Source organism: Rattus norvegicus, chromosome 1 (assembly GCF_021556685.1).
Source record: "Rattus norvegicus strain SHRSP/BbbUtx chromosome 1, alternate assembly SHRSP_T2T, whole genome shotgun sequence".
In the NCBI taxonomy this organism is placed as follows: domain Eukaryota; kingdom Metazoa; phylum Chordata; class Mammalia; order Rodentia; family Muridae; genus Rattus; species Rattus norvegicus.
The window spans coordinates 230,807,368-230,834,643 of record NC_141534.1 but is presented as its reverse complement, the minus strand read 5'-3'; the positions used below and the strand labels follow the sequence as shown (position 1 = coordinate 230,834,643).

The window sequence follows — 27,276 nt, the reverse complement described above, 5'->3', positions numbered from 1 at the left end:
CCCAAATATCACCTTTTATCATATTATAAATACATGAGCTTTCCTAGGTATCCAGAAAGAACTGCTCCCCAAGTCCCAGAAAGAGAACCTAAAATCATAGGTGCTTAATTTACATAAAATTTGCATGTAACCCACAGGCCTTTTGGGTTAATGCTAGTTATCTTCTGCTACATAAAACAATACTGGATATAGTAGTTATACTTTATTATTTAGATAAAATGGCAAAGAAAGCCTGTGAACTCTGTCTTTAAAGCTGGGAGGGACCTTATGACATCATCCATGTAAGCAGCTACCCATTCTGATCCTATGGTGGTGGTTTAATTTACAAATATTGAACCTATGGATGCTGATGGACCACGCTATTCTAAAGTAAAATACATTGATTGAAGTTCATTCCTCTTGTTCAGGATAGCAGCCTCACATTTTCTATGTGACAGACATGCTAAATGCTCATTAGACGGAGCCAACTGTGATTCTAAAAGACAAACCAATGTCAAAGAGATTACAGCATCCTAGTCCATTCTAGTGCCTCCTCCCATTCTTTTCTGCCCTCTCCTACATGGTGCATTGTTAGCAACCTCTCATTCATTATCTCTCATTGCCACAATCTCCATCTGGCTGCCAGACTAACGTCCTTTGAGGGTAAGATCTTTATTGCCACAATTATTACTATGGATAGTATCATAAGCCTTTCCTATTTATAATGACAAAGAAGTGAAACCTAGGAGTCCATCAATAGATAAATGAAAATATGACTCACATAGAAAATAGGATATGAAGTTCTAAAACAAATTGAGATCAAGAAGTCTGCAGGAAAAGGAATGAACTTAATATGTAGAATATTATGCAAAGGTCACTCAAACTCAGAAATACAGCAGAAAGTTCTTCATGTGCAGGTCCCAGCCTATAAAGTAGAAAAAATGCTTATATGTGGACAGTTGTAAGTGTGTGTGTGGAATAACATAAAGGAGACTAAGAAAGAGTAATGGTGGTGAATGTGGTAGCAGAGAACCCAGGCAAAAGACACTCGGATCATGAAAAAGGACAACAAATAACTCTTTTTCTAGTTTCAACTCTGTCCTGGTCTTTTGTATTAGATAAGTCCACAAAAAAATACAGTTGATTGTGAAAGTATCAAATTCCAAGTGAAGTTCATGGCTTCAGAACGGCCCTCCTAAATGTGTGAAAGTTCACTGAGATTCACTTTTGGGACTTGCGAGGTTTGGATTTAAGTGGCTTATTTAATCCAGCTATGCACTGTTTCCTTTGTGAGTTCATCACACAATGAAGTGGTTTAAGGAACAGGGAGGCTCTCTGGGCTCCAGGCACAAAGGCGGGCTCTTTCTAGCGCCCACGTTACCATTACAGTTAAGGATCATGTATCCTGTTTTGTAGGTAAGTAGTTTATGCTTGCGGAACAACAGAAAGTAGAGGCAAATTTTGATTCTAGTTCACAAAACTCATGTTCTTGATGCTTTAACATTGAAACCTTGAATACTTCGCTCCTAGGATATATCTTGTTTTGGCAACGGGATTGATGTCATTAGGAAGACAAATTCTCTACCTGGGTTCAGTAAAATCTTTGTGAACTAGGCTGAGATTTTGCTGGGGCAGTCAGTAGGGTCTTCCTTCTTCCTGAGGTGCAGATGGGTGACAGATCATTCCAGCAACCTTGCCAATGAGCACGCATCTGCTCTGTGCTAAGGGAAAACTACCCCTCCCACAGAAGAGATCAAAGAAACTAATTCACAGCCAGCCAAGCTGCAAGACATATCACAGTGCCAGTCTGGTTGGCTGGACAAAGGTTTCCTCTAAGGAAATTGTCAGTGATACAGTCTGTGATAAGCAAGAGAATGTGGTTTGATTACCACATTCCTGTATCTGCATCTGTTTTGTAATTATTTAACAACTTGCATGTTTAGAATAGTTGCTGACACAATTTGTGAGGGATCTGACAAAGAGTTCTCTAGTGAAGAGTGGCTACCATGGCTTAGTGAAAAGTCCTAACCTGGTAAAGGGCACAGTCACAAGAAATCTGATAGTCTGCACCGACTCATTAGGTCACAGGCTAAAGGGTGGTTTCGGAAATTCCATTCACAGCAGAATGAGGCAGTCAATGGCCCACATCCTATCTTTCCTGGTATCACAAGGATTGAACAGGGGCCAGAGCAAATGCGTGTTAGAAAGCAAAGTGTGCCTGTGAGTGAGAAAGGCTTTCTTTTCACTTCAGTGGCTCCTTTGGGAACCACTGACTAATTCTGGAGTGTGAGCGAATCGATAATTGGAGGGGTAAAACTAAATGCCCATTGAAGTAACTCCTGCAGACAGATGTGAAAGAAAACTGGTCTGTCATTTTTTCTGCATCTTTTAAATTATTTAATTTTATTTAATTTATTTTAATTATTTTATTTAATTCAAACCAGTCACATAAAATAGTACTGCAATTTATAATTTTGAATATTAAAAACAAAAGTGCTATGAGACATTCTATCAATTCAATATTTGTGATTCAAAATATTCTTTTCTCAATTTATTTTTTATACCTTTCTGCATGTAAGTTTTTCTATATCGGCACTTCCTAAGTGAAAATTTCTTGGCTATAATCACTAGGTTACTAGAATGTAGATTACTAATCAGACTTTCAGAAGAGTTGATGCAAATTTACATCGTGTTTGCTATTGGACAATTTCCTTTAAGGTTTATAAATCTCTGTAGTGAACACCGCTTTGTAGTATTTTGAGATGTCCTCCTTGGTGAAAATGTCTTCGTATAGCAAATAAATTACTTTGAGAACAATATACAAATTAATCTAAGTGTAGAATTTCCTTTGGATACAATAAACATATTAGAAACATCATTTTCAAATATAATCAATGTTATTATCTGATAACTTAGATATGAAATCTCATTTTTTTCTGAACTTGCACACTTTTAAAATTTCTTCCCCTATATAATTATACATTCCTTTTGACTTGTTCTTCAAGTTCATTGCAATTAAACCCTGTTGTTAAATGTTATCATTGAAAGAGTATTGATTAACCAGAGCTTCATTTTTGGACTCAATTATTATGAAATAATGTTGTGGTGTTTGATGAAGAGCTTTATAATTTTAAATGTTCATTATTTCATTTTATTTGTAGTGGGTGTAGGATCTAGAAAGAATTCTCTCAATCTAAAAATGAAAGTTTTAAATTGAAATAGAAGTTGAATTTTCATCTAACCCATATTTGTTGACTATTACATATAGCTAGTGATATTACAAATAAATGGCTTTTATGTGGGTGGTAAGGTTCTAACTCAGACCTTCAAGCTTGCACAGTAAGTATTTTATACATTGAACCATGTCATTGACATAAGAAAAACTCTGGACAACAGAACATGTAGCCAATGCCAGAGCAGCCATGTTTCCATGTCTTTTCTTGAAGGTTCAGTGGGTTTTGAGCTCATAACAGTGACAAAGACTCCTGTGGTAAAGTAGAGCTGCAGGTGTTAGGAACCTTACCTTGTCCCCTTCTTCCACATGGCAGATGACCTCCTCAGTTGCAGGGTTAAGGACAGGAAATTTCTTGCCACTCACTGAATCATGCCATTCATTGTTTATGAAGATCTGTGATGATAGAAAGCAAATAAAATCACTCAAATATGCCCCAAGATGGAGGATTTTTCAATGAGTGTTGAAGTACTATATGACATCTACAGGTTGCGTGCCCTTGCCCTGTCTCAACATGTACACCATTTGTTGCATTTATCATGTAATAAACATATACACTCATTTGTGCATACTAAAGTAAAGGAAAAATGTACCATGTGAGTTTTCACCTTGACCTTTGGTCCCACAGTCCCTGGTTCAGCCCACATACCCCACATTCACTGCCTTAGTCACCACATCCCCATCTGATGCACGTTCCTTCATAAGTTTCTCAGCTGTACCCTCACCATTTTCTTGTTATACTTCAAACTAAGTTTGAAGCAGCATCTCTTCATGACTAGTTGCTCCAACTCAATGTAGTTTCTTTTGTTCCAAAGTAATGTATCAATCTTCTAGTACAAAGTTAGTAATGTATTCAAATTAGAGACACACAACCTATGAGGTTGAAACCAGCCAGTCATTATAGTCAACCTTAAAAATTAGCATAGAATTCACCCACTTTCAATAATTCTGCCTTATTGCTGCCATAGGAATTGCATTATACCTCCAATTTTTGATGGGTAAACTAAGAGATCAAATATCTCTCAATATGTAGATAGATGTATAATTCCAAGCCCTATTTTGACCACTGTAATTTGACTTAGAAAGAGCTCAACACTAAGCTAATCACATTTTGTTCTGATGGTATGAGACCAACTAGTTCCTGCCTAAGTCCTAACATCTTAGCTCATTGAGTTGTTAATGATATGCCTGCCATGAGTGATTTCTGGCCCATGAACTCTTTTGGTCAAAGAGCCATTATATTTCTTGTCATTGTGATATTAGAATCATGCATGTAAATGGTACACTGCTCTTTCAAGCTGAATACAGTAGATGCCTGAGAAATGAGTCAAACTAGAATTATTGAAGATTATCTGGTATGCTTCAGAAAACTGGAGAGAAAAGCTATGAGCACCCAGGACTCTGCATGATTCAGTTTTAACATTTAATATTAAAGACAAGTGTGAAACTAGCATCTGTTTAGTTTAGTTTTCTATAACCAAATCCTGAATGACCACTTGAAATTATTTATTGAGTTGTTTTCTTTGGCCATTTTATATAAGTATAAAGTGTATCCCGATTAGTACCATGGCTCAGTTCTCTAATCTTTCCCCATTAATCCTCCCAAGCTCTCTGTGCACCCTTTCTCACACCTATGGCTTTTATTTTATTTTATTGCTTGTTTATTTGAAATATGAATTTAGTGAGGCTCATCTGTGAGTCCAAGGGTTTGGAAATATCCATTAGGATCTTGATGGAATCACCATTCGCTTGCTATACAAGTGAAAATGATGACTACCCCACCCCCAGAATCCAACAGCAGTCAATAATTCACCAGAGAGGCACATTGACCGGTAAGTTCCTCCCTGGTCCATGACCTGTTCATAGATCTAATTTCATGTTGTCTCATTGGAGTAAGCTATAGACACTGTTGGATCATGACTTGCTTTGGCTGTGACATGCAAAAGTGGTCACAGCTTTGATCAGAAAAGCATTTTGTAAAATAATGACTAAATATGAATGGAAGATACCATGAAAAAACTAGAAAGGATATTAACTGTAGCCCAGATCCTGGAGTTTCATACTCTAAAAAAAAGTGGATTTCTGATTAACATCAGTCAGCAAACTGAAGAGTTGAATAACCAATGTAATAATTTCCTCAATAAATTTCATGACAAGACTTGTGGTAGAGAGGGGCGTGGAATTTAGGACAATATAGACTAATTATGAACAAAGCATGGGCCAATCTTAAGACACTCACAGCACAGCAAGGGTCCCACTAGCATCAAGTAGAAATGAAGTCAGCATCTAGCAGACTCTGATGCCCAGAGAGGAAAATTTTAGCTGCTAGATTTAAGACCCAAAAGGTTGTTTCAGGAAATAATTCAGCCAATACTGAGATGAACTGGAGTAATCAGATTTAGAGAGTTTTCCCAGAGGCTACTTCAGCAACCCAACAATGAGGCACAAGGTGACAGAACAGCAAATAACATTATTACCCACAAAGTACAACTCAGTGCTAATCCTATAGCAATAAATCACATGCAATCTCCACCAGATATTGAGATAATTCAGGATTAAGACAGAACTCAACATAGACTATATGACATCCTTTTCTTCATCTTAGTTATTACTTGTAGTGAATTAATTTCTCTCTCTCCCCTATTTAATTTTCTTAGAGTTAGATTTTTTATTACCTTCTAGCTATTTGTAAGAATGAATACATTTTAATAGCTACCCTTCCTATAATGATATTAAATGCATAATCTAGTGCAATGAATGTTTACTATAGTAATTATTAAACCCATTTGAGGCCTTTGGAATGTTCTCTCACAGACAGAACAATACTTCCTATTTGCCTTTTGCTGTTGTCAATGATAGTATTAAAATATTAAAAATGTTTGTCACACTAAACCATTAACTGTATTCTAATTATAAATACACTTGTGGTACTTTAGGAGATATTAACACTAAGTTACAGAAACCACTGGAATTCTAAAGGTATCATTTGTACTCTTAGATTTCAAGCTTTTACATTTTAGTATTGTTTCTGTCTGATGAAACAGTAAGACTTTGCAGAGAGCTTAAACTTTACTTCTGCCTTTTGCACTTTCCATATATCCAATTAAAAATGATATATGATATACATAAAAAATAAAAAATAAATGATTACAGACTTTCTTCCTATTTACCAGGCACACATTAGTGTCTCAACTCATAATTGTTATAAAAATCAGTGGTCAGTATAAAAGTTATTAAGTGTTCATGTATTTGATGAAAAAATAATTCTAAATAAAAATTTTCTACATTCTAGTTTCTCTGCAGATCATACAATTTTTTTCCTTCAACTACATAAGAAATTTCTTCAAAATATTTCTGATTTGGAACAAAATAGGTTTTATTAATAGGCATAGTAAATGGCTTCTCTTATTATCAATTTTGATACAAAATTTGGTAGCCTACCAGTTCTTAACTCCCTCCCCCAACAACATATTGCAAAATCAAATTATCTCTGCACAATGACAGCCGGAGTCTCAGCTAAAGGTTCTTATAGTGGAAGTCAATAGTTTCATGGTTGCCGAGAATGTATAAAAATTACATTTTAAAAGCACAAAGTGTTTTAAGATATTGAAGCGAGAAAACTGCTAGTCATTCCTCAGCCGATCACCTGTGTACATTAACTCTGAAAGCCTGGGACATAGCTTGGAGATCGATAGGTGACAATGACAACATCTACAGAACGAAAGATATCATAAAGTGTACATTATTCATCATTAACAATCTGAGAATGTTCCAAGACTATGGGAAAGGTTGAAGAAGTAGAAGAAAGACAGGGTGGGGGTAAACATTAGGAGATGCAACATGTCAAGTGGTGTTTTAAACATTCAAAATAATCAAGGCTATATTTCTCATGATTGTTCTTAAGCTAAGCCTTGAGAAAGCAAAACAAAATATTGTGAATTAAAATTGAAAAGGGAGCGGAAACACAACCATAAATAATATATGGTAGGAAACTATCTGCATTTCAGGGTGTGGAAACAAAATGAGAGTGACCAAAATAAATTGGAAGGAACACATTATTCCTCAACTAGTAATGTAACTGTGTAGTCATTTGCCATTGTTTTAAAACCTTACCAGACAAGGACAAAAAAAAGTAACTGTTAGTATCAGGAACTGGCTTTGCAGTTGGTTGCAGATCATGTCGGTACTCAGGGGTGACTTCACCCATAGGCAACAGGGACCCGCACATCTGTTGTCATGGCAATCACCATACATTCCCAGTGTCCATTTACCTCCCACCTTTACCTCTGAGCAGTTATGTGACAGCCCAAACAAAAGGCAGACCCTTCCTGACCTTCATCCCTTCTTCTTTCCCTTCTGTCCCCTTTGACTCTGTCAACCATTCCCCACAATAAACTTCTCTCATGTGGAACTGCATGGACCTGGTGTGGCCTGTCTGAACACGAGCCAGGATTCTATCAGAACAGGTACGTCTACATTTATGTTGAGGTACATTACCACCACATCCAATAGATGACAAAATGACATTGGTGCATTTTATATTCCCTGAATCAGAATTGATGTATTTAAAAGCTTGTGTGTATATTTTCTCTTTAATAGTATTAGGTCCTCTTCCCTCTAAAGAAAATAGCAGTATAGAGCAGATGTAGTAACTCAGATTGAATTGCTCTTCACATAGGTCCCCCAAACTCTGAATGCTGCTCACACAGCCCTCTTAGTCTGCAAAGTAGTAAGTGAAAAATTCAATAGGTATCATCTATGTTTGAAAAGTCAAGTGAACATACAGTCCTTAAGAAATGGAGACAATAGCTTTCAAAGGGTCTGTGCTATTTACTTTAGGATTTGGGCTGAGATGTCCTTGAATGAGATTGGAATGCCACTACTGTTAGTCGCCATGGAGAACAGGATGCCATACAGAGACCTGTCCCCTGAAATGGCGTAACTCATAATCTCTACACTCTGGTTTTGTATGTTAAGAGCTGGATAACCTTGAAGAAGTCAACATGTTTTCAGAGCTAAGCTTCCAGAGTTTGTAAATAGGACTTCAGTAATATTTTCTAGTTCCTTTCTACTCATTACTTATTAATCTCAAATGAGATAAACAGTTGAAGTTAGTTTCCCACAGTGTTGAGTAATAAAGTACAGATTTCACCAGCATTAAAGACTGAACAATTTCAGGATTCTAGGATTCATCTCAGAAAGGATAGCTCGGGAAGGCATTGCAGAACAACGGTTAGACACTCTCTGCTTTGCGCAAACTAGGGATTTAATTCTTATATCTACTTTTTCAGGTAGCATCTTTATTAAATGCTAATTCATGGATAGAAAAACTTAAATACAAATAGATTAGAAGCTTGGCCAAGCTTAAGTCATGAAATATGTATGAACTCTGGAAATTGCATTCAGGTCTTCTGTCTAGTTAAACAACTACATCTCAAAGAAGTTCACCTATTCGCTCAACTCCTTCCAGGCCCTGAGAAAATATAGTTTTAGTCAGAAGTTAGAAATGATTTCTCCAAATAAGGCAGCCATAGCACAGTTAGCTTTATCTCAAAGGTAGTTCTGCCCTCCTTTAAGCATCGTCAAGATTTCCCCCAGACTCCATTAGCCAACGTGGTCGAAAAAAGGCATCCCCAGAGCCCACATTTATCCCTTTGACAAATTCTTTCAGCTTTCTTCCTGTAAGCATGTTCCAGAATTTTCCGTTTAATATATTCTAGCTACCTGTTTGCTGCCCTATAAATCCATTAAGAATATAATTTCTTGAGACAATAATTATATTAACATTCTAATAGTACATCCCAATATTGTAGAACTAATATTCTGATAGTGCGGAACAATCACACAATCAATTCATTAAACAAAGAAAATGGGGAAATTGAAAAAAAAAGAGAGAATGGGAAAAATTAAGTAAAGCAGGGAGTATTACTTGAAATATCAAGTGGCCTGGGTTTGTAAACTGTAAGAATTTTAAGAGACATAGAAAAGGTGGGGATAACTAAAAATCTCAATATTATAACTTGTGTCTAGCACATACATTTCTATTATTTATAACTCTTTGTACAAAGGTATGTGCACACACACAAAGAGAGAGAAAGAGAGAGAGAGAGAGAGAGAGAGATATGAGGGAGAGACAAAGAGGCAGAGAGATACAGATTAATGAAACCAGACATCTAAGAACACAATCACCAGCTGTAACTAAAATTTAACCCAGAGGACTTGAAGTAATGCAGTTCACATGGGAAGTGTGCACTACCTGTGTCTCAACTTCTTCCTCACAGTCTCTCCCAACCCAGATCTTTGTACTTTCAGTTCAGTGAACAAAATTGCCTTCTCTATTCTCTTGGTTCTCTAAGAACTGGCCAATATCTTCCGATGGCCTGAGAGAATCATCCGGAACAGTTCAGTCATCATCCTCCAGGATTCAGGAATTGGCAAGTAAAAGTCAGGGTGAAAACTAAATAGCATGTAAATTCTATGTCCCTAAGTCATGGCGGAGGCCATGTTAGTAATCGGTGACAGGTAGCCACCATTCAAGGTCTAGAATTGTCACTTACAAGCTGTGCAAATTTACGTTACTTGGTTCCTTTGTTCCCTCATCTAAATAAAAGAAAGCGGAGCTCCAATAAGGTTGCTATGAGTCAATAAATGAAATTATTGTAAAACTCTTTGGTTGTAATTATTTACTGTGCTTAATAAACATCACTAGGAATGCAAATGTCTTCTGTGCATGAAAGAAGTATAAATTAAGGAGTTAAATTCAATAATCATCCTAAGTATTAATGATCTGAACCTTTGTGGAAAAATTTTTCTTCTTGAATTTCTTAATTTTCTACTTCTAAAGCAAGGCATGTGAAATGAGAAAGAAAAATTGGAGTGAGAAAAATCCTACAAGAGAAAATTCTTGGAACTTTACCCTGGTCCTCAGGTGGAGCAATGCCACTAAGACAGACTGACAGGAAAAGTACGGGAAAATGAGAGATTGACCCCGTGGGAACAGAACTCTGAAAGGATTCAAAGAAATACACAGGACAAGACTGCTCATATTAGACACTCCCCGGGAGCTAGGGCCTGCCTCAACTGCTTCTTACCAAGTAAACATGGAGACAGTTTGCACCTCCTTAGGAAATGGGACTCTTCCTCATCCTGTATCAACTGGAAGAAGGCAGAGGCAGGTTGAGGCGCTAGTGTTGGCAAGGGGTCCTATAACTTCCAGAGGAGCTCTTCTTGCAAAAGCTCCTTAGCAAGACTGGAGCTTATATGTGGCATTTACTCAGAACTCATGATGAAGAGAGGGATGTGATGGGGGCTTTTGCATTGCCTTACAAGATAATTTATCTACAGCATCAAAGAGGAACTAAACTGGAGAATAAGTCTTAAAAAGATTCATCGATTACTGCCTTGGTTGGAGAGCAACACTTCAAAGGTTAAGATTATGCAGACATTTGACTATAGTTATTAATCTTTTCATTTTAGTTATTAATTGTTTATTTTCTCTATCCCCTAGACCAAAACACCAACTTGTTTTCCACAATAATGAAATTTAAAAACTCAGTAGGGAAAAAAAAAACCTACAGAAACTGAGACCTTTATCAGAAAAGGTAAGTTGACAAATACTTAAATCCCTGACTTTTGTGGTTTGCATCCAGAAGCTGAGTTAACAGCCATTGCTTTCAAGCCATCTAGGGAGTATGAATTCAATACTGTTCTTCAGTGGGACCCAGTAAAAGGAACGTTCACCAGCATAGAGAAAGCTCCCCACTGAGATTTAATTGCATACATAACTGGTGTCCTCCCAAGTGTGAAAATGCTGTAGCCAGCACATTAAACAGTATAGTATTTACCGAGTAGAGCAGACATATATAGAAGATGGGCAGAATATCAAAACCCACCGAGTGGCATTGTTTATTATTAACTAGAGAAGTATGTGAAGCCCAAAGAAATCCATTCTCAACTCTGAAATACTTCAGTCCATCATCCAATGTCTTTGAACTGAAGAGGTTTCAATCTGCAAACATCTGTCTGTGTTAAGGGATTACTGGTCCTGTGTTTGTACAGGGACTTAGAGGAATCCCTCCTTTTTCAAGTACTTTCATTGGCATATTTCCTTAATAAGTATTAAATTAAATTTGACTCAGTGGGGAAATAGTTAACTTTAAAAGTGTCTTTGAGAGTCACATACACACAAACACCAAAGCTCAGCAAAATTTGTAAAGGATAGAAATAACAAATACCAAGTAAGCTAAGAATGGTGGGGCATTCCAACTACCCAAGTTCATTTCCAGCTGGGACCATATAAATGAAACTCTTCTTGGTTATTAAAATGTAATGATAGAAGCATGGGCAATAATTCCAATCTTCAGAAAACACTGGATGTACATTCAGATTTTGTCAGGAATCTTTCCCAAATGAGAAGTGAGGCAGGGGGTTTCACATTTGGTTTGCACATACTTTTTATATCTGTGAGCTGTTGGAGGGAGATTGAGGGGGGCAGGGAAGAAAAGGAGAGCAAGAAGAAAAAGAAGACCTAAATCAAAAGGCATTTTCATTTTCATTCTTCTCAAAACTTGGGAAATGAGGCTTACTGTATTTCTAGCTGCTCCTCTCTGCAGGCCTTGTCCTAAGGCAAGAGCCCATAAGCCAGACAGCACCCTCACCTCAGGTGCTTAGAAAATGCAAAAGGCTTCAGGGTTTCTTAGCCATACAAGTGTGTGCATAAGGAAGATGGCGTTTGGCCCCTAGAACACTAGGTTAACACTCTTGGTTTTCATTAGCAAAAGTAGAGGTCAATATAGCTTTCCCCAGAGTTGAAAAATTCATCTTACTTTACTCTCTGCATTATACAACCTGGCTAATTTTAAGTGACTGTGTTTTTGTGTGTGAGAGAGAGAGGGGGGGGGGACTGGTAGAGACAGACAGAGATGGAGAGGGAGAGACATACAGACATACAGAGAGGGAGAGACAGGTGAAGAGGGAAAGGGAGAGGGAGAGGGAGAGGGAGAGAGAATTTCTTCATTCTCCAACCCTAGGATGTGTGATAAACTAAGCATGAAACTACAGGGGAGGAAAAAATTTGGAGAGCATCTCAGGACAACCCAAGCCTGATCCTTTTCTGACTCTCCCTGCCTGAACAATTTGAAGTCTTTGGGTCTCTAAATATTTGTCAGCTAACAATCGCATGTGTTCTCCAACAGGAGCAAACTTTCCTGGAGAAATAAATGAATGCAGTTTCTATCTCAAAATAAATAACTCAAGTGCATTTGGAGGTTTGGCAATAGCTTCCATGTGATGCTCAGAGTCAAGTCGTCCAACCTTAACACTGTGTTAGCAAACATATGGTCATGTAATACTGTTTCAGTGTGCTATTTCTCCTTTAAGAAGAATGGAAGGAAGGTTGGAAGAAAGGTAAGAAGGAAGGAAGAAAATCAAGGAATGAAAAAGAACATTCCTACATGTCTGTTTCCTTATAGTAAGTCCCCCTGTTTGTCTGCCTTACCATAAGTTCCCCCTGCACAGTTAATAGAACTGCTCACTATGGTTCACCGAACTCTGGCACAGGAGCCTTGAACACAGAAGAAAATCCTTCCCTTGGACCCATGTCAAGAGAAAAACTTATGAGAAGCTCTCTGATGTGTTTAGAACTCACCCGGAATCAGGCCACTAATGATACAAGGTTTTTTGTCTTCTTGTTTGCAAAGAGCTCTTACAGAGGCTTCAATTGACCTGGGCTTTAACCAGGCCCCCAGGTAAAGCCCTGTTCACAAGTGACTCACCTTGGTGTGTTGAATCTTCAAGTTGGCCAGTGGGGCAGGAACTGCAGGCTGTGCAGGGGAAGACATTGCTGGTTTGGCTCCTGGAACACAGGTGACAGGCTCAGCAAATTGGTTCTGAAAGAGCATTTGCTCCTTTTTATCTGCCTGCACTAAGGGTCATTTGCATATCGGCATATGATTGGATGGCCAGACTCAGGGCAGGGCAGGAAGGGCACTACTCACTTGTAACACCTAGGGGCAGGGAGCCTTTGCCTTTAAATGTAAATCCTTAAGGACCCTGCACCTTAGCTCCAAAGTTCCAGCTGGAGACTGCTCACTATTTACAGATGAATTAATTTACCAAGCCAAACCTGTGCTAAGGGTGTGTGTGCAGCTGCTCCAGACACTGGAAGCCAGTTCTTTTTTGTTTTCTTGCCTTTTCCTGCTTGTTAGGCTACTGTGTAACTTTTTCTGCTCACACAGACTGGGGAACAAAGACATTGCAATGATGAAATATCTACCCCTGTTCTCACTCTCCCCAGGAGCTGAGGAGGAGAGGACTATGAATCTGCCTGACATGGCTACCAGAGAATCCATCCTTATCCCAGCTGATCAGGGTACTGTTAGGGAGAAATGCTCTTTTCCTAGACTATCTTCCCCAACTGAAATAAAAGAAATTCCTACAAACTAATGTTATATTAGGAACTTCAAATTGTCTTTGTCCCTTCTATTTGGTGGGAACAGAAAACTGTGCAGGACTTTTCAGTCAGAGTTCCTTGTCACACGCAGACCCTCAGAGAACATTATGCCAAAGCCATCTGTGGAAATTCATTTAAAGTGAAAGTAATGTCTGATTTGGGAAGTGTCTGCACTTTTGAATCTTTAGTCTAGGCAGCATAGAAGGAAAGAATGTAAATATTGCCCCCTAAGAGTTTAAATTCGTAATGTTTTGAGCTGGGAACTTGGTAAAGGACGAACTTTAACTGTAGTGTTTTCATTTTGAATACAATGCTTCTCTGTGTTGATGCTCCTGCACAAGATATGGAAGGAACAAGATAACATTCTTAGGATGCTCTGGTTTATAAGAATTAGTGATAACGTCTTCGAAATGAAATTGCCACTTCCCCTGCACTCGGACTTAGCTAGGGGGAGGAACAGGAGCCTGGGGAATGTGTTTCTTTTCACCTTGACTGAGCTGCACATTTTCTAAAGACAGAGAGGAATACAGCTTATGGTCACAGACCTGGCAGGATAAGGCTGGAATTTCACCTCAGGCAAAGCACTCCGAGATATTAGTCTTCTTTCCCAGACCTCCCTTAATATCGATCCTGTGATCCCCACCTAGGGTCATGTTTGGGATCTTCCATTCAGTAGTTATACACATGGAAGTTATGGTTCAACTTTCAGTCAACCTAACAGGAATAGCAAACTTTCTCTTACGAAGCAGACGGGAAACATTTTCATCTTCCTGGACATATCAATATCAACGCTGTTCGAATAAGTTCCATACTAATTAATATGTACAATAGACAACAGGCACATGAATGCTCATTTTTAAAGAAATTATATAGGTTAAAAATAGAGGCAAGCCAGATCCATGACATAGACTGTCTTTCTAGATTCAGCTGTCCTTGAATATCCTGCTCATCTTGCTCCAGTTGGAATAGGAACATTTATGTTCTTCAAATATTCTCTCTCTCTCTCTCTCTCTCTCTCTCTCTCTCTCTCTCTCTCTCTCTCTCCTTATTTTTTGGAAAAGAATGAATTGTTTTCTCTGTCATAGAAGCTTTTTGAGTTAAACGTGCAATGTCTCAACAGCTGTTACATAACACAGAGTGGCGCTCAGGCCAATTCCCAAACAGCTGTGTTTTGCAGATTCACAGTTGTTTGTGGATTCAAAATTGATTCATTTGATGCCTAGAAGGGAAAAAAAGACAGGCTGCACAACATACTTGACATACCATCTTCCTCTCTGAATGGGCACATCATTCATTGAATTTTCTTGGATAATTGTGTCTTAATGTGCTGTTCAAATGAAGCATTATGTGTGTAGCTCAAGGGAACCCAGGAGACAGTTCCCATGCCTGTACGTCTAATTTCCCAACAACTCCATCGGTCCTTCTTCAAACCCACTTTGTTGGCTGAGCTGATCTGTTCTTCCCTGAAATCACAAGCCTGACAGATGTATTTCTGAGGCTTATGTTTTAGAAAAGTTTGTTTCTGGAAATGGTTACACAAGTAACCTGTTTCTTTCCCTCTTTTCTTTAGAGATGAAAAAACAAAACAAAACAAAACACCAGCTTTTGGTAACATGAAGGATAGGAGTAGGCTTACTTCTAGACTGAAGTCAGAGTGCGGTTATTTTCATCATAGACCAGAGCTAGTAATTTAACATAGGGTCCTCAGGAGAGAATATGTCTTTATTTTCTTTTCTGCGACAAACTAAATTACACACACACACACACACACACACACACACACACACACACGCACACGCACACACACAGGGAGAGAGAGACATAGATAGATAGATAGATAGATAGATAGATAGATAGATAGATAGATAGATAGAGGATTAAAAAGATACTAAGTTAATAGTTACATGATTGCTTCCAAATCTTCATATAGCTGTCTTGCTTTTACATTTATTTTTCAATTAAAAATTATGTGCAAGTGTGGGAGGAAAGTATACACTCATGAATGTAGGCACATGAAGGAGGCCAGAAGAATGTCAGATCTCTCTGTGCTAGAGGTACAGGTGGTTGTTAAGTCAGCTGACATCGGAACTATGCATAGAGATCATCCTTTTGCCCGAGCGGAATGCACTGTTAGCCAGTGAGCCATCTCTTTAGCCTCTTGCACCGGTAAATGCAGAAACTACAACATCTGCCGTCATGGAAACCAATCTCATCAAACTGTTCTTCTCTCCATGGCCCCATTCAGGATGAAGTGCCTGACGAGATAAAATGTCTTCCTTCCTGGAGCAGCTGAGTGTCTTCCTAATATGAACAATGCAAATTAAAATGAGTTGAGGTAACAAAAATTAACTGCGAGTCGAAATGAAATTTTCTGTAACAAGTCAAATGTTTGCTTCTCCTAAAGTACGCGTGCTGAACTTTTAAGGACAGTGGCAAGGAGTGAGGACAAGGGGTGTTTGGGGTGAAGAGGATGGTGAAAGGGAAGGCCATTTGCAGTGCTAGGCATCAATCCCATAATGTCCCACACACGAGACAAGCTCTCGACCAGTGACATACAGTCTCAGTGTCCCCTGCCAGCTTCTTTTATGTGAAGTTCCAAGTTGAAGTCAGGAGTCAGTGCCGAGCTCTGGTGGACAACCTCTGGCCTCCATACCTTTGAGAAATAATTTTCCTTGTTTATAAGCTTTAGGATTTTGTTGTAGTTGCCCAGAAAGACTAAGATGACTTCTTTTTTCTTTCTCACAATGTCTGATTTTAAGATCCTGGATTGATGATGGGAACTGAGTCCCACTCAGGATGGTTCCTAGGTCTTGTGCCCCACCCTTTGAGCCCCTGCTGTCCTCAGCATGGTCAAGTAAACCCTGTGGTATACATGCCTTTCCAGTGCACGACTATAATTCTGTCTAATACAATATAACTCTTGCTCATAATGGAGGACTTAGGTTTAAATAAATTATAAAAAAATAGCCCTTGCTTGTGCTTGCTGGAGAAGCTGAATATAACGAGCTCATATTAAATTAACTTTATGCATTTGTGGGTTAATTTCTGCACATTTACTATTCTCTATTTAGCCATATTTCACCACCTCTTACTTCTCTGTCTCTTCCCGTATTTTCAAATTGCTTTTCTATTTGATTTGGTGCCTAAGTTATGGCACATATCTCTCTGGCCTCCGATACAACTGGGACACTTACTGGATAGTAAGGTCTCTAAATTGACTGTGGGATTAAAAACTTTATAAGATATTATTTGAGTTTAAGAAGTATTTGGATAAACCTGTGACCCAAGGTCACCTCCTAGAACTTGGCTGGCATGAGCTTAAAATTGACTTTGTCAACACAACGCTCGGTGTCTTATCTATACTTTCCACTTTGTTTCGTGATAGAGAGAGAGAAAATAAAAACACTGGACACATGGAGCAGGCCATCTGCTCTGGGCTACTTTATTTGTAGCTGCCACATGATTCTTTACATTTATGTTATGCATAGATGACCCAACACCACGGTCATCATTTTACCAGAAATAATTCTCCTTCTCCACTTTTCTACTCGTATCTTAAGCCCCCTTGGCTCATCCATTTGAGTGAAACAGTGAGTATTTCACTGCGCTAGGCACTGAGTTCCAGGAAACAAAGGGTTGAATCAGAACTGAGATTTCAAGAAATGGTTAGGAACAGTGGTCTTTCCCCTCCTTTATGATTTGCCAAACTCATTACCAGCTAAATATGTCATTTATAGAATGTTGAAAACTATGAGAATACAGACTGATAAGTAGCTATAAAATAGGAAAAGAAAATAACCACCACTTGCATATGAAAACCTGTCAGAGCTTCACAACGTACAGGGTCCTTACTTAGGATCACCAACCCTCTTCTACTTTTTCAACCTACCTCTACTCTAACTTCAAATGCATCCAATTATTTAATCCCTGATTATTTGAACTTGTCATGAATGAAATAAAGATCCAATCATTTGCACCAGGAAAATGCAGGGTATAGGTTACTTTGTTGGTTAATTTTAGTACAGGAAAGTTGTTTTTGTTTGTTTTTGTAGAGAAGGCTATCCTCAAACTCACAAATGATGAGAAGTTATCCTGAAACAAATGGAAGCAGAGCACACAGTTTATGTTACTATCAAGTAATGTTTTTCCAAGCTCGAGCGCAGAGCATGCCTAAATTCAGAGCACTCTTGCCAGAGGACAACAATATCACTGGAAAAAAACAAACAAAATATTAATTCACTCAGATTCTGGGTCCACATACTCTCGTTTTAAAATTTTACTATGCAAAAACAATCAAATACATGTATGTTAGGAGCATATATCGCAATTCTTATTTATGTTTGATTGTTTGTTGTATGAATATTTTCATGCTCTCCTGGTTGAAGAGAGAGTCCCGGCTCATATGCTTCTTGCTTCACACTCCCTAGTAGAGTAACTGTTACAAAAAGGTGCAGGCTAAATGATCATTCAGGGCATTTGCTATCATTTTAAAATAAAAAAATTGTTACATGTTCCAATAAGTAACACTTTTGAAAAAAAGAATCAAAACACTTTTTCAAAGGACATGGTGTGTGTGTGTGTGTGTGTGTGTGTGTGTGTGTGTGTGTGTGTGTGTGTGTGTGTGAGTGAAATTTGTTAATGAATTAGAAGAGTACAAATGAGATACCTGTTTCATCTATTGTGAAACAAGGAGAGCTTTCCAAGGCAGTAAAGCAGAAGGACTTGGGTGCTCAGGTTCAAATCCATCCCCCAGATGATAGATGTGTCAGGGTTGTCAATTTGTGCTACAACCTAAAACTTGCCTGTCTGGGAGTGTTTCAAGATGTTTCCTGGAAGAATTAACTAGGGGTGGTGTGGGGGGAAGACCTTTCCCTGGAGGAACAAGTAACTTCTGTGGTGCACCTGATACAATGATAGCGGAAAGGAAAGTCTCTACTGTTGTTGGTCCCTGTCCACCTTTTCTTCTTGTTGATGATTACACTGTATCTGTTCTGGAGAGGTCCCTGCTTCTGCCGTCCTTGGATGACAGCAGAACCAAACTTCTCTTGACTTCCAATGTGGATAAAAATCTAATAATTCTCTAAAAATCCTCTAGAACTTCAGCATCAGATTGGGATGGCTAAGGCATCAAACCTCAAGGATTGAATAGAAAATCTACTAAAGCCAACCTAATAAATCCCCTTGCAGTGAGTATTCCTTACTTCTATTTTGTTCCTCTGGAGAACCACATATAATACAACACGGTTTCAGAATATTTGAGCAATAAAGGGGTCAGACTATTTAAGACATATGCAAAGGTAACTGGAGGAGAATTCGTCAGTGGTCTGTTAATGCACAATAAAACTGATAGGTCTTTATTGACTGCCTGTTCAGAAAATGGCTGGGTTAATACATCTGAGCACAGGGCCTTCTGGCACCAAAAGGTGACTCCTAAGAGTTAAAGGTTAGATAGAAGCAACCTTCAAACCCCTAAAAGCTACTTAAGCAGCTGTTATTAAGCTCACATATCAGAAGTAACATCTAGAACAAAGCCAGTGGAACATAACGAATATACAATTTAAAAGCACATGTTGAAATGGCAGAGTATTTTAAATTCAAACCAAAGGGAGTGTTTAAATCAGTTAAGATTGATGATTTATTTCATTTTCACCTCTGGTTCAAACAGGTGAAATTACAATTCGATGTCTGTTCTACTTCCTGTATGAGCTGTCTTTCTGTATTGGTTTGATTAAAAATGTCCCCAACAATAGATCACAAGATGGTAACTGGAACAACTGGAAATGATATGGGCTTTTGAAACCTCAAAGCCCACTCCAAGTTATACACCTCCCTCAAAGGGCCAAACTTCCTAACCTCTTCTAATCATTTTCACTAACTGGGCATAAAATGTTCAGATATATGAACGTAAGGGCCATTCTCATTTAAATTACCATAGCCCCAAATGCAATTGCAAAGATTTTAATGTGAGAGAGGCAGCAATTTAACTATAGCAAATAAAGGCAAAGTGACCAGTGAAAGGAATGGTATAATAGTGTGCTGCTGGGTTGATGCTGGTTTAAGGGGGTCGGGGGGAGAGGGAAAGAGAGAAGCAAAATGTTGTAATGAATTAAAGATAAGGATACAGTTTCTTCCCTATGGAGGGAATGAATACTGCTAATCACTTTACTATCCACAGAATTTTATTTATTTAGACTTTATTTAAACTCTACCATCATAACTTATACAACTCCAATAAAATCAATGCTGTAAGAGAATACATCTGTGCTGGTTTTGGACAAATTTTTAATAGCCATGGGAAAATAATACACTGTTAAATGGAAGCTTGAGTTCAGAGGTGCCCAAATTACCTTCTGTCCTCAGTGATGATGTGAATCACTCTTGATAGTATTCAGGATATGCTGAACTTTCCTAATCCAAAACCAAAGCCTTATGGTAAATACTCTATAGGACAGATGAAAATGCCATGGTTTGGAGAGTTCCAATGTTCCAGCGCCAGATCCAATTCTTATCTTGGGCAACTTTTCCCCTAACAAAAATTCTTTGTTATTCATAGTCAACCATCTTGTCTGACATGACAGCTTTTAGATTTTTCAGGTAAAATCTTTCTAAATGTATTAAATCTTCCACTAACCTCAGAATGTCATAGGACTGAGAGTCACAGCAAAGCCTTCACACTCTGCTGTAACTGCCTGTGTGATACACCCATCAATATATTTGATAAAATAAGTGCCTTTATTTTATATTGTTGTACAGCATTTTCTTCATAACCAAAACATTCCATCCTTTAGGGTACACTCCTTAAGACAGAGGGTAAGCCATTCAAAAAAGTTCAGGAAGTACTTGAAACTGACCAGATTCACAAAGCTTCCTTCCTCCCAAGAATAAACAATATAAAGCACTGAGAGTCACTCTTTGACAAGCCAAGCTACAAAGAAGGCTCTCATAGAAGACCAATAGCCTGGAAAAAAAACAAAAATCAGACAAGCTGCTTGGAAAATATTTAGACCAACTGAGTCATTTGGAAAGGATACTTTCCAATTATTTAACTGCCTATGGGCTATGCAGTATGTTCCAGGTTCCCGGCTTTTATGAACTGTCATCCATTGCTTAGTGGTCTTTGATTATAAGACTGTCTTTAACTCATTTATGCTCCTATAAGTAATAGCTATTCCTTGATGGCTTCCTGTGTCTGAGGTGATATCCTTGAAATTTTTAGGTAATATCTTTCAGAATTTATTAAACTAGTAATCTGCCACCAAATCACCTCTTACAATGTCATCAGATAGACCATGAGAGTGGGTGTCCAAATCTGCTGTGATCACCTCCATGATACAACCACCATTGGTGTATTTGAAAAAGACTTTAATTTGCGACTTTCATTTCTATAATTATAAAGTTTATGGGGAAGAATGGGCTTGACAAAAGTAGAAAGGAGATAAAGGAGGATGAGGGATGCATTTTCTAAGTAGTGAAATTGTTAAAAAGGAGATTTAATAGACGTTAGGAGAGAATTTCCATTTTCAAAGAGCTCTCCTTCTCTGTCCACTAGCTTCCGAGCTGGAGAGCAATGTCTTACAGGCCACCACAGCACAATTGCCTTCTGAGCCCATACTGTCTTTAAGGGATGCTCTCTCCAAGACTGCAATGGTTTATCATGTTTCCACCAACAGGTACATTCTGATTTAATGTAATTGTGTTGGACATGCTCATCAGAGATAGTTGCATTTATGTCACCAGTTTTAAAGTGTCGTTTTGTGAATAGAGCAGTATGGGGCAAAATTTTAATCTTTAACCAGAGTTTTTCAAAATAATTGACTTGCAAACCTTTGGTAAGTTCATTTTTATTTTTCTGTTTTAATTCATTTTTCACTAAGTTATTATCATCATCAACACTATTATTATATTAATATTATTTTATTATTGTACCTGATTTACCTTTGTATATTAATGTGAATATAAATATTTAGACTGATTTTTTAATTTGTAATTATGGCATTAATATATGGAGATTAATATCTGTGTACAAGTAGTTGCTGTGTTCCCATTTCCTTTGGGGAAAAAATCTGTTTGTTAAGGTCCTTATTTAGTGAAACCTGAAATATAGACATTTAAATGTTCATGCTAGAATTTGTGACTGAAGCAAAATGAAAAGAAAGGGGGGAAAGGTCATTTTCTAATTAAGTTTTTATTGTCTGCTTGGAGGGCTAGAAAAAGCAGCAGGTGGACAACTGACCTTAGCTGGTGTCATTTCATCATGAGTATAACTTAGATTCCTAGCTGCTTTTCAGTGTATTTGAAGCAATAGCTTATGTGTAGACAGTCATTTTTGAAGGTGAGACAATTTGACCAGACAGTACTTTTTGATTATTATGTTTAGTACAGAAGTAAACAGATAACCCAAAGCATTAAGCACAATAGCAAACAAGGACAGATACTCCAGAATTCAGACTTCGTCGTGCTTTTACTTGCTTTGTGGAATTCAAATGAGAGATCAGAGATTTTCTTTAAAAAGGTATTTCCTGAGTGACTATTGTAGTAAGACTTAAGTCACTTCACTGATGAGTAGTTAAAGAAACACTTTTGATAAGAGAAAGCAGAAATATCATCAGGACTATGAACCTTTTTTTTATATTTCCACTTTCTAGCATGTACATTCTAATATACTCATTTTTATTAAAGAAATGTTTTCTAAATTTTGTAAAACTAAAATGAAACTGAAAGGAATCCCAAAGTGATAAAAAGAAATATTGATGTCTATAGATATAAAATATATTTTTTTGGTAAAGAAGCTTAAATGGGTAAAAAGAAAGTTTTCTGGATGAAAAGGGACTTCAGGTTGTAATTTAGTTTTGTCCTAAAAGTAAATGATTGTCTCAAAATGGAAACAGACAATAAGGATAAAACTGGAAGGTTAACATATGTCATATGAAGATTTGTAAAAGTTAAACCCAAAAGAAAGATGGTGTGGATTGACTGAGTTGGATGTAATGAAAGGTTATTCAAAATTCCTAAGGCCAAAATTCAATACACTGATGTAGAACTGAAGCCCAACTCTGTTTACAACAAGGCTCTTAAAGCACTGATCCGATCTTAGCTATGTTTGCAGAAAAAAACTTGCTGGAAGAACTAGGATTTAATGTTTTATCTCTTCACCAAATGGACATTTAAGCCACAGCGACCGGCTTTTATCCAGGTGCAAAGGCTGTATGATTTCCCCCTGGTGAAAGCTGCCTCCTTACTAGAAAGGAAGTTTCTATTAGAAAGAATTATTTTTGCCTTGGGCATTTCTTAAGATTAAACAGTAGTCATCAAGCTTATTTTAGTAGATAAACATTTATTATATTGTTATTGACAAAATATTAATAAAATACTTCTGATCACAACTTTCCCGTTTCCTCCTAAACGTTCATACCCATCCAACTTCATGCTTTTACTTTCCCTTTCTCTTTAGAAAACAAACAGGCAAATAAAACATAAAAAGATACAAGAACACAACACACACACACACACACACACACACACACACACACAATTGAAAACCAGAATAGTAGAAAAGAAGCCCAAATAAAACAATATGAGACAAAATTGTCTCCAAATGTACAACTGAGGTAATGTAGAGTTGGCCATCTAGACATGGAGCCTGCACTGAAGTCTGGGTATATACCCCTTGAGACTCCATTGGAGAAAACTAATTTTTCTTTTGCAGACAGTTGTGAATTGGTGATGGCTTCTTGGTAGAGATGAGAGCTCATGTCCACTCTCCCCTCTAATCACTGGGACGCCCATCTTGCTTGAATCTCTGTAGGCTGTGGGCATTCTGCCACAGTCTCTGAGTACTTACGTGTATCAGTCCTGTTGGGTCTCGAAGACAGTTTCCCTGGCATTGATATTTTCTGGCTCCTTCAGTCTTTCTGCCTCCTCTTCTATAGAATCCTTTGCCTCCTGGGGGAAGGTGTTTAATGAGGATATCTCATTTAGAACTGACTGCTCCAAAATTCTTCATTGGGTGGATGTTGTTCAGTAATAGGTCTCTATATAGGTCGCCTACTACAAGACAAAGCTTTTCTAATGAGGAACGAGTAAGGCCTGATCTATGGGTACAGCAAAATGAGTAGACAAGCATTGAACTCTGATTTTAAAATCTGCCGTGGAATTCTATTCATTGATGGTTAAATAGTCAAATATTACATACTTTTTAAAAGTCAAGAATAAATAAATATGTTTGTTTCCAAAGCCAAATACTGTTGCATTAGCTTTTCAAAATCTAAGATCTGCTCCTTTTAGAAAAAAAAATTTATGTTCATAAAATTACAAAATATCTGAGGAAACTTGAGAAAGGGGCTGTTGAACACTCTCTGTTAAAAGAAAATATTACTCAAATAAGGATAACTAAAAAGGGATAATTGAAAATTCAGTATTGTTATTGAAACTTTCTGTAGTGAGCTCTTGGTAAAATGGACTGACAAACAACACATTCTTCCCCCCAAAAAATAAAACAGTAAAGAACAATAAAGCTAAAGGAGTAAATACTAAAATCAGGTGATTTTGCAGTTAGAAAAGAAATTAGGCCAAAGCATCCTCTCAGCCCCTGTTCAAAGAACCACAGTGAGTGATGTAAAGAAACTTCTGTGCTGTGAATCTTCAGTAGATTAAACCTTAGGTCCATATTTGTCACTGTGAACTCATGTTAACTTTCGAGGATACAACCAACTTGGAAAATCTAAACGATACTCATCTTCAGATACAACTAAGTACCCCAAGTAACAGAACTCAAAGCCCTTTGATAGAATTCCTACTAATTATCTCTCTTTTATGGTTCTTAAATCCTGTCATATTTAGAAATGTAAATACTGTTTGAGATGTTGGGAATTTCCTTGGAACGTTTTCCAAATGAAAATGGTCTTGATTTTAGCGAAACTCCAACAAAGATCACATGATATCCTCTCACTAATCATTCTTTCAGACTAACTGCCTACTGACTAGGTTTTTTACTTTACCTTGTAAAGTTTACATGTTTAAGAAGATTCAAAATGTCAATATGGTCATTAAACAATTCTCTCATTATTTAGTATAGTTTTGATAAAAACTTCATTTAAATTTTACTTCATTTAAATATTACTTCTCCTAAAAGGGAGTCTATTTGAGAGAGGGGAGTTACCTCTACTTTAAGTTCAAATTCCCAGGGTCCAAAAAAATGAAACTTCTTCCTCACATGAAGTATTAACTGAGTTAAATCAATTGAATTAATATGTTGCTATTAATATTAAACATGTCAATATATAGCATACTGAAGTCTCTGGGAAGACTATGACATACTTAGACCACAGTGTATCTTACAGCAGCCTTGACTCTATTGTCTCTTTTACTCTCTAGATTTCTTTCTTTGAGAAGGTGTTTCCTTCTTATGTTTGCAAAAAAGATTTATTTATTTATTTATTTATTTATTTTATTTATTTATTATTTTATATGATTACATTGTAGTTATCCTTAGGCACACCCACCAGAAGAGGGCATCAGATCCCATTACCTATGGTTGTTAACCACCATATGATTGCTGGGAATTCCACAGAAGACTTCCAGAACAGTCAGTGCTCTGAACCACTGAGCCATCTCTCCAGCTCCTACTCTTTGAATCTCAATCATATAAAACTTCCAATGACAACACCAGTGACATTTATTTCTTAAGAACCAGAGTTTCCTGGTTAAGTATGACTTCAATTATTTGTCAGTCATTCCCTTTCTTTATGATTACTCTTCTGTCTACTCAACTTTAGACCTTAAAAAGAAGTCGTTTGCCTACAACAACATTTGGTCCAAAATGTACAAAATATGATACCTAGCCAACAGAGAGAACTGCAGACTAGGTTCCTAAAAGCTGTACCTACGTTAAAGACTCAACAAGGCCACCCAAAACCGTAGAACTTCACTAATTGTAGAGTTGTAATGTTGTAGGCTTAAAGCTGAATTATCTTGCTCTGCCTTTGCTTTGTTTTGTTTTGTTTTGTTTTTCTTTTTTCTTTTTTTTTTTCGGAGCTGGGGACCGAACCCAGGGCCTAGCAAGCGCTCTACCACTGAGCTAAATCCACAAACCCCCGCCTTTGATTTTTAAATAGTCATTTACTCCCACCCCTGTATCTGCTCTAACATTCTTGTGGATATCAGATACAATCTTTCAGGATGTATTAACTTAGAAGACAGCCAGCCCAAAAGCTAAGGGTGCCATCAACAAGAATAACATCAAAGATCCACAACAGAAATCTCCTTATTTGGTGAATTTCATCTATGTGATGTCCCCACAAAGGTATCTAAAAAATACCTTAATTTATGATTTGAGTTCTGTAATTTTAAGAACACCAAAATTGGTATTCTCATTGGATTTTGTTACTGGGGCAACCCGAATCTGTTCCTGGGCAAGAGTAGCCCTATTTGACTCAAGAGTAGTTCTTGTGTTCCACTGGAGGCGAGAGTTATGCACCATGTCAACAGTTATTTGCTAAGAGCTAAGTATTTGTGTGCAAATACAGGCGAGCTGTCTATCCATGCCTTGGAACAAAAGGCTCTTCATCAGCTCGGCTTCTTGAAAATCTTGCAGTTCCAGTTGCAGCATAAATGCTTATTTATTTTTATTGCAAAAGTAAAACAGAATAGATATTTGTGAAAGCTATTAGCTAGAAAAACAATCTCTGTATTTACACTTGCTTACCTAAATTTGTTCCCACGTTTGAAATTCTTCAGACACAGCTAGATCTGTGACCACAATTCCAATGGTCTTCCAGATGGTGCTTTTACACATTAGCAACTTGTTGAGTTCCTAAGCGTGATGTCACACCTCGTCTTGCAGCTGTCTTTGCAAGCTTGCGGGCTACATATTTGTCTTACATGTTTTATACACCTCTCACCCATTACAGACATTCACATGGAAAACCCAAATTTCAAATTTGTAGGCTTCAGAAAAGCCCTAAGAGCCATTTGACTAGTTTAGAGCATCCGGATGACTTTAATGTAGGTACAGCTTTAGGGAACTTTAATGAGGAACAGATTCTCATCTGCTGGCTTAAGCTCAGGTAGAAGGCTTCCCCCCAAGTATCTTGGGGCACTGGAACTCATAGGCAGCGGTCAGACCACTGAAACAGCTCTTGGCCCATTTGCTGATGGCAAGGCCAGCAGCTGAGGGTGAAGGACTAGTAGCCACCTTCACACCAGCTGGGAATCTTTCCAATACAAAGCTGCTACGTCAGAATCTCTGAGGTGGGGCACAGTCAGCTGCAAAGTAACAAGTGTTCCTCAGTAATCTGGTTGAGAGCTACTACAAGGCGACACTGCCATGGACCCCTGTTCTTTATTCTAGTTTGCTTTCCCTTAACTGATCTCTTTTAGTCTTTGTTGACCTTGGACCTTTCTTTCTTGTTGAGTTTCCTATATCCGGTTATGACTAAACCAAACCAACTAAACTTCAGCATTGCTAAGTTCTTGTAACATTTTCCTGTAAAACTGGTCATTTACTTAATGAAAAGGACTGGTTAGTGTCAACCTATAGCATTCTGTTTCAGTTCTGGGTTTCAAGAACACATCAATAGTGTTTTCTACCTGAGTTGTGTTTCTGTACTTACTAAAT

General features: G+C 37.7%; 1 protein-coding gene and 1 long non-coding RNA gene across 7 annotated transcripts in view; one reads left to right on the top strand and one right to left on the bottom strand.

Moving 5' to 3' along the window:
- Positions 1-27,276, bottom strand: part of Aldh1a1 (aldehyde dehydrogenase 1 family, member A1) — a 145,077-nt gene that overhangs the window by 28,428 nt on the left and 89,373 nt on the right. For 3 of the 6 annotated variants that reach the window (XM_087611755.1, XM_087611710.1, XM_087611676.1), the window contains 3 exons: positions 23,503-23,603; positions 12,985-13,064; positions 3,503-3,607 (listed from right to left, as the gene is read on the bottom strand). In XM_087611755.1, the coding sequence (XP_087467881.1) occupies positions 3,503-3,607; positions 12,985-13,064; positions 23,503-23,545 (228 nt within the window). In that variant the 5' untranslated portion in view covers positions 23,546-23,603. 6 annotated transcript variants of the gene reach the window in all.
- Positions 1,244-27,276, top strand: part of LOC148007875 (uncharacterized) — a 33,594-nt gene continuing 7,561 nt past the window's right edge. Inside the window, exons 1-4 of the long non-coding RNA XR_015648089.1 lie at positions 1,244-1,395; positions 10,719-10,812; positions 12,406-12,616; positions 15,907-15,996. This is a non-coding gene — a long non-coding RNA (uncharacterized LOC148007875). The remainder of the gene's footprint in view (positions 1,396-10,718; positions 10,813-12,405; positions 12,617-15,906; positions 15,997-27,276) is intronic.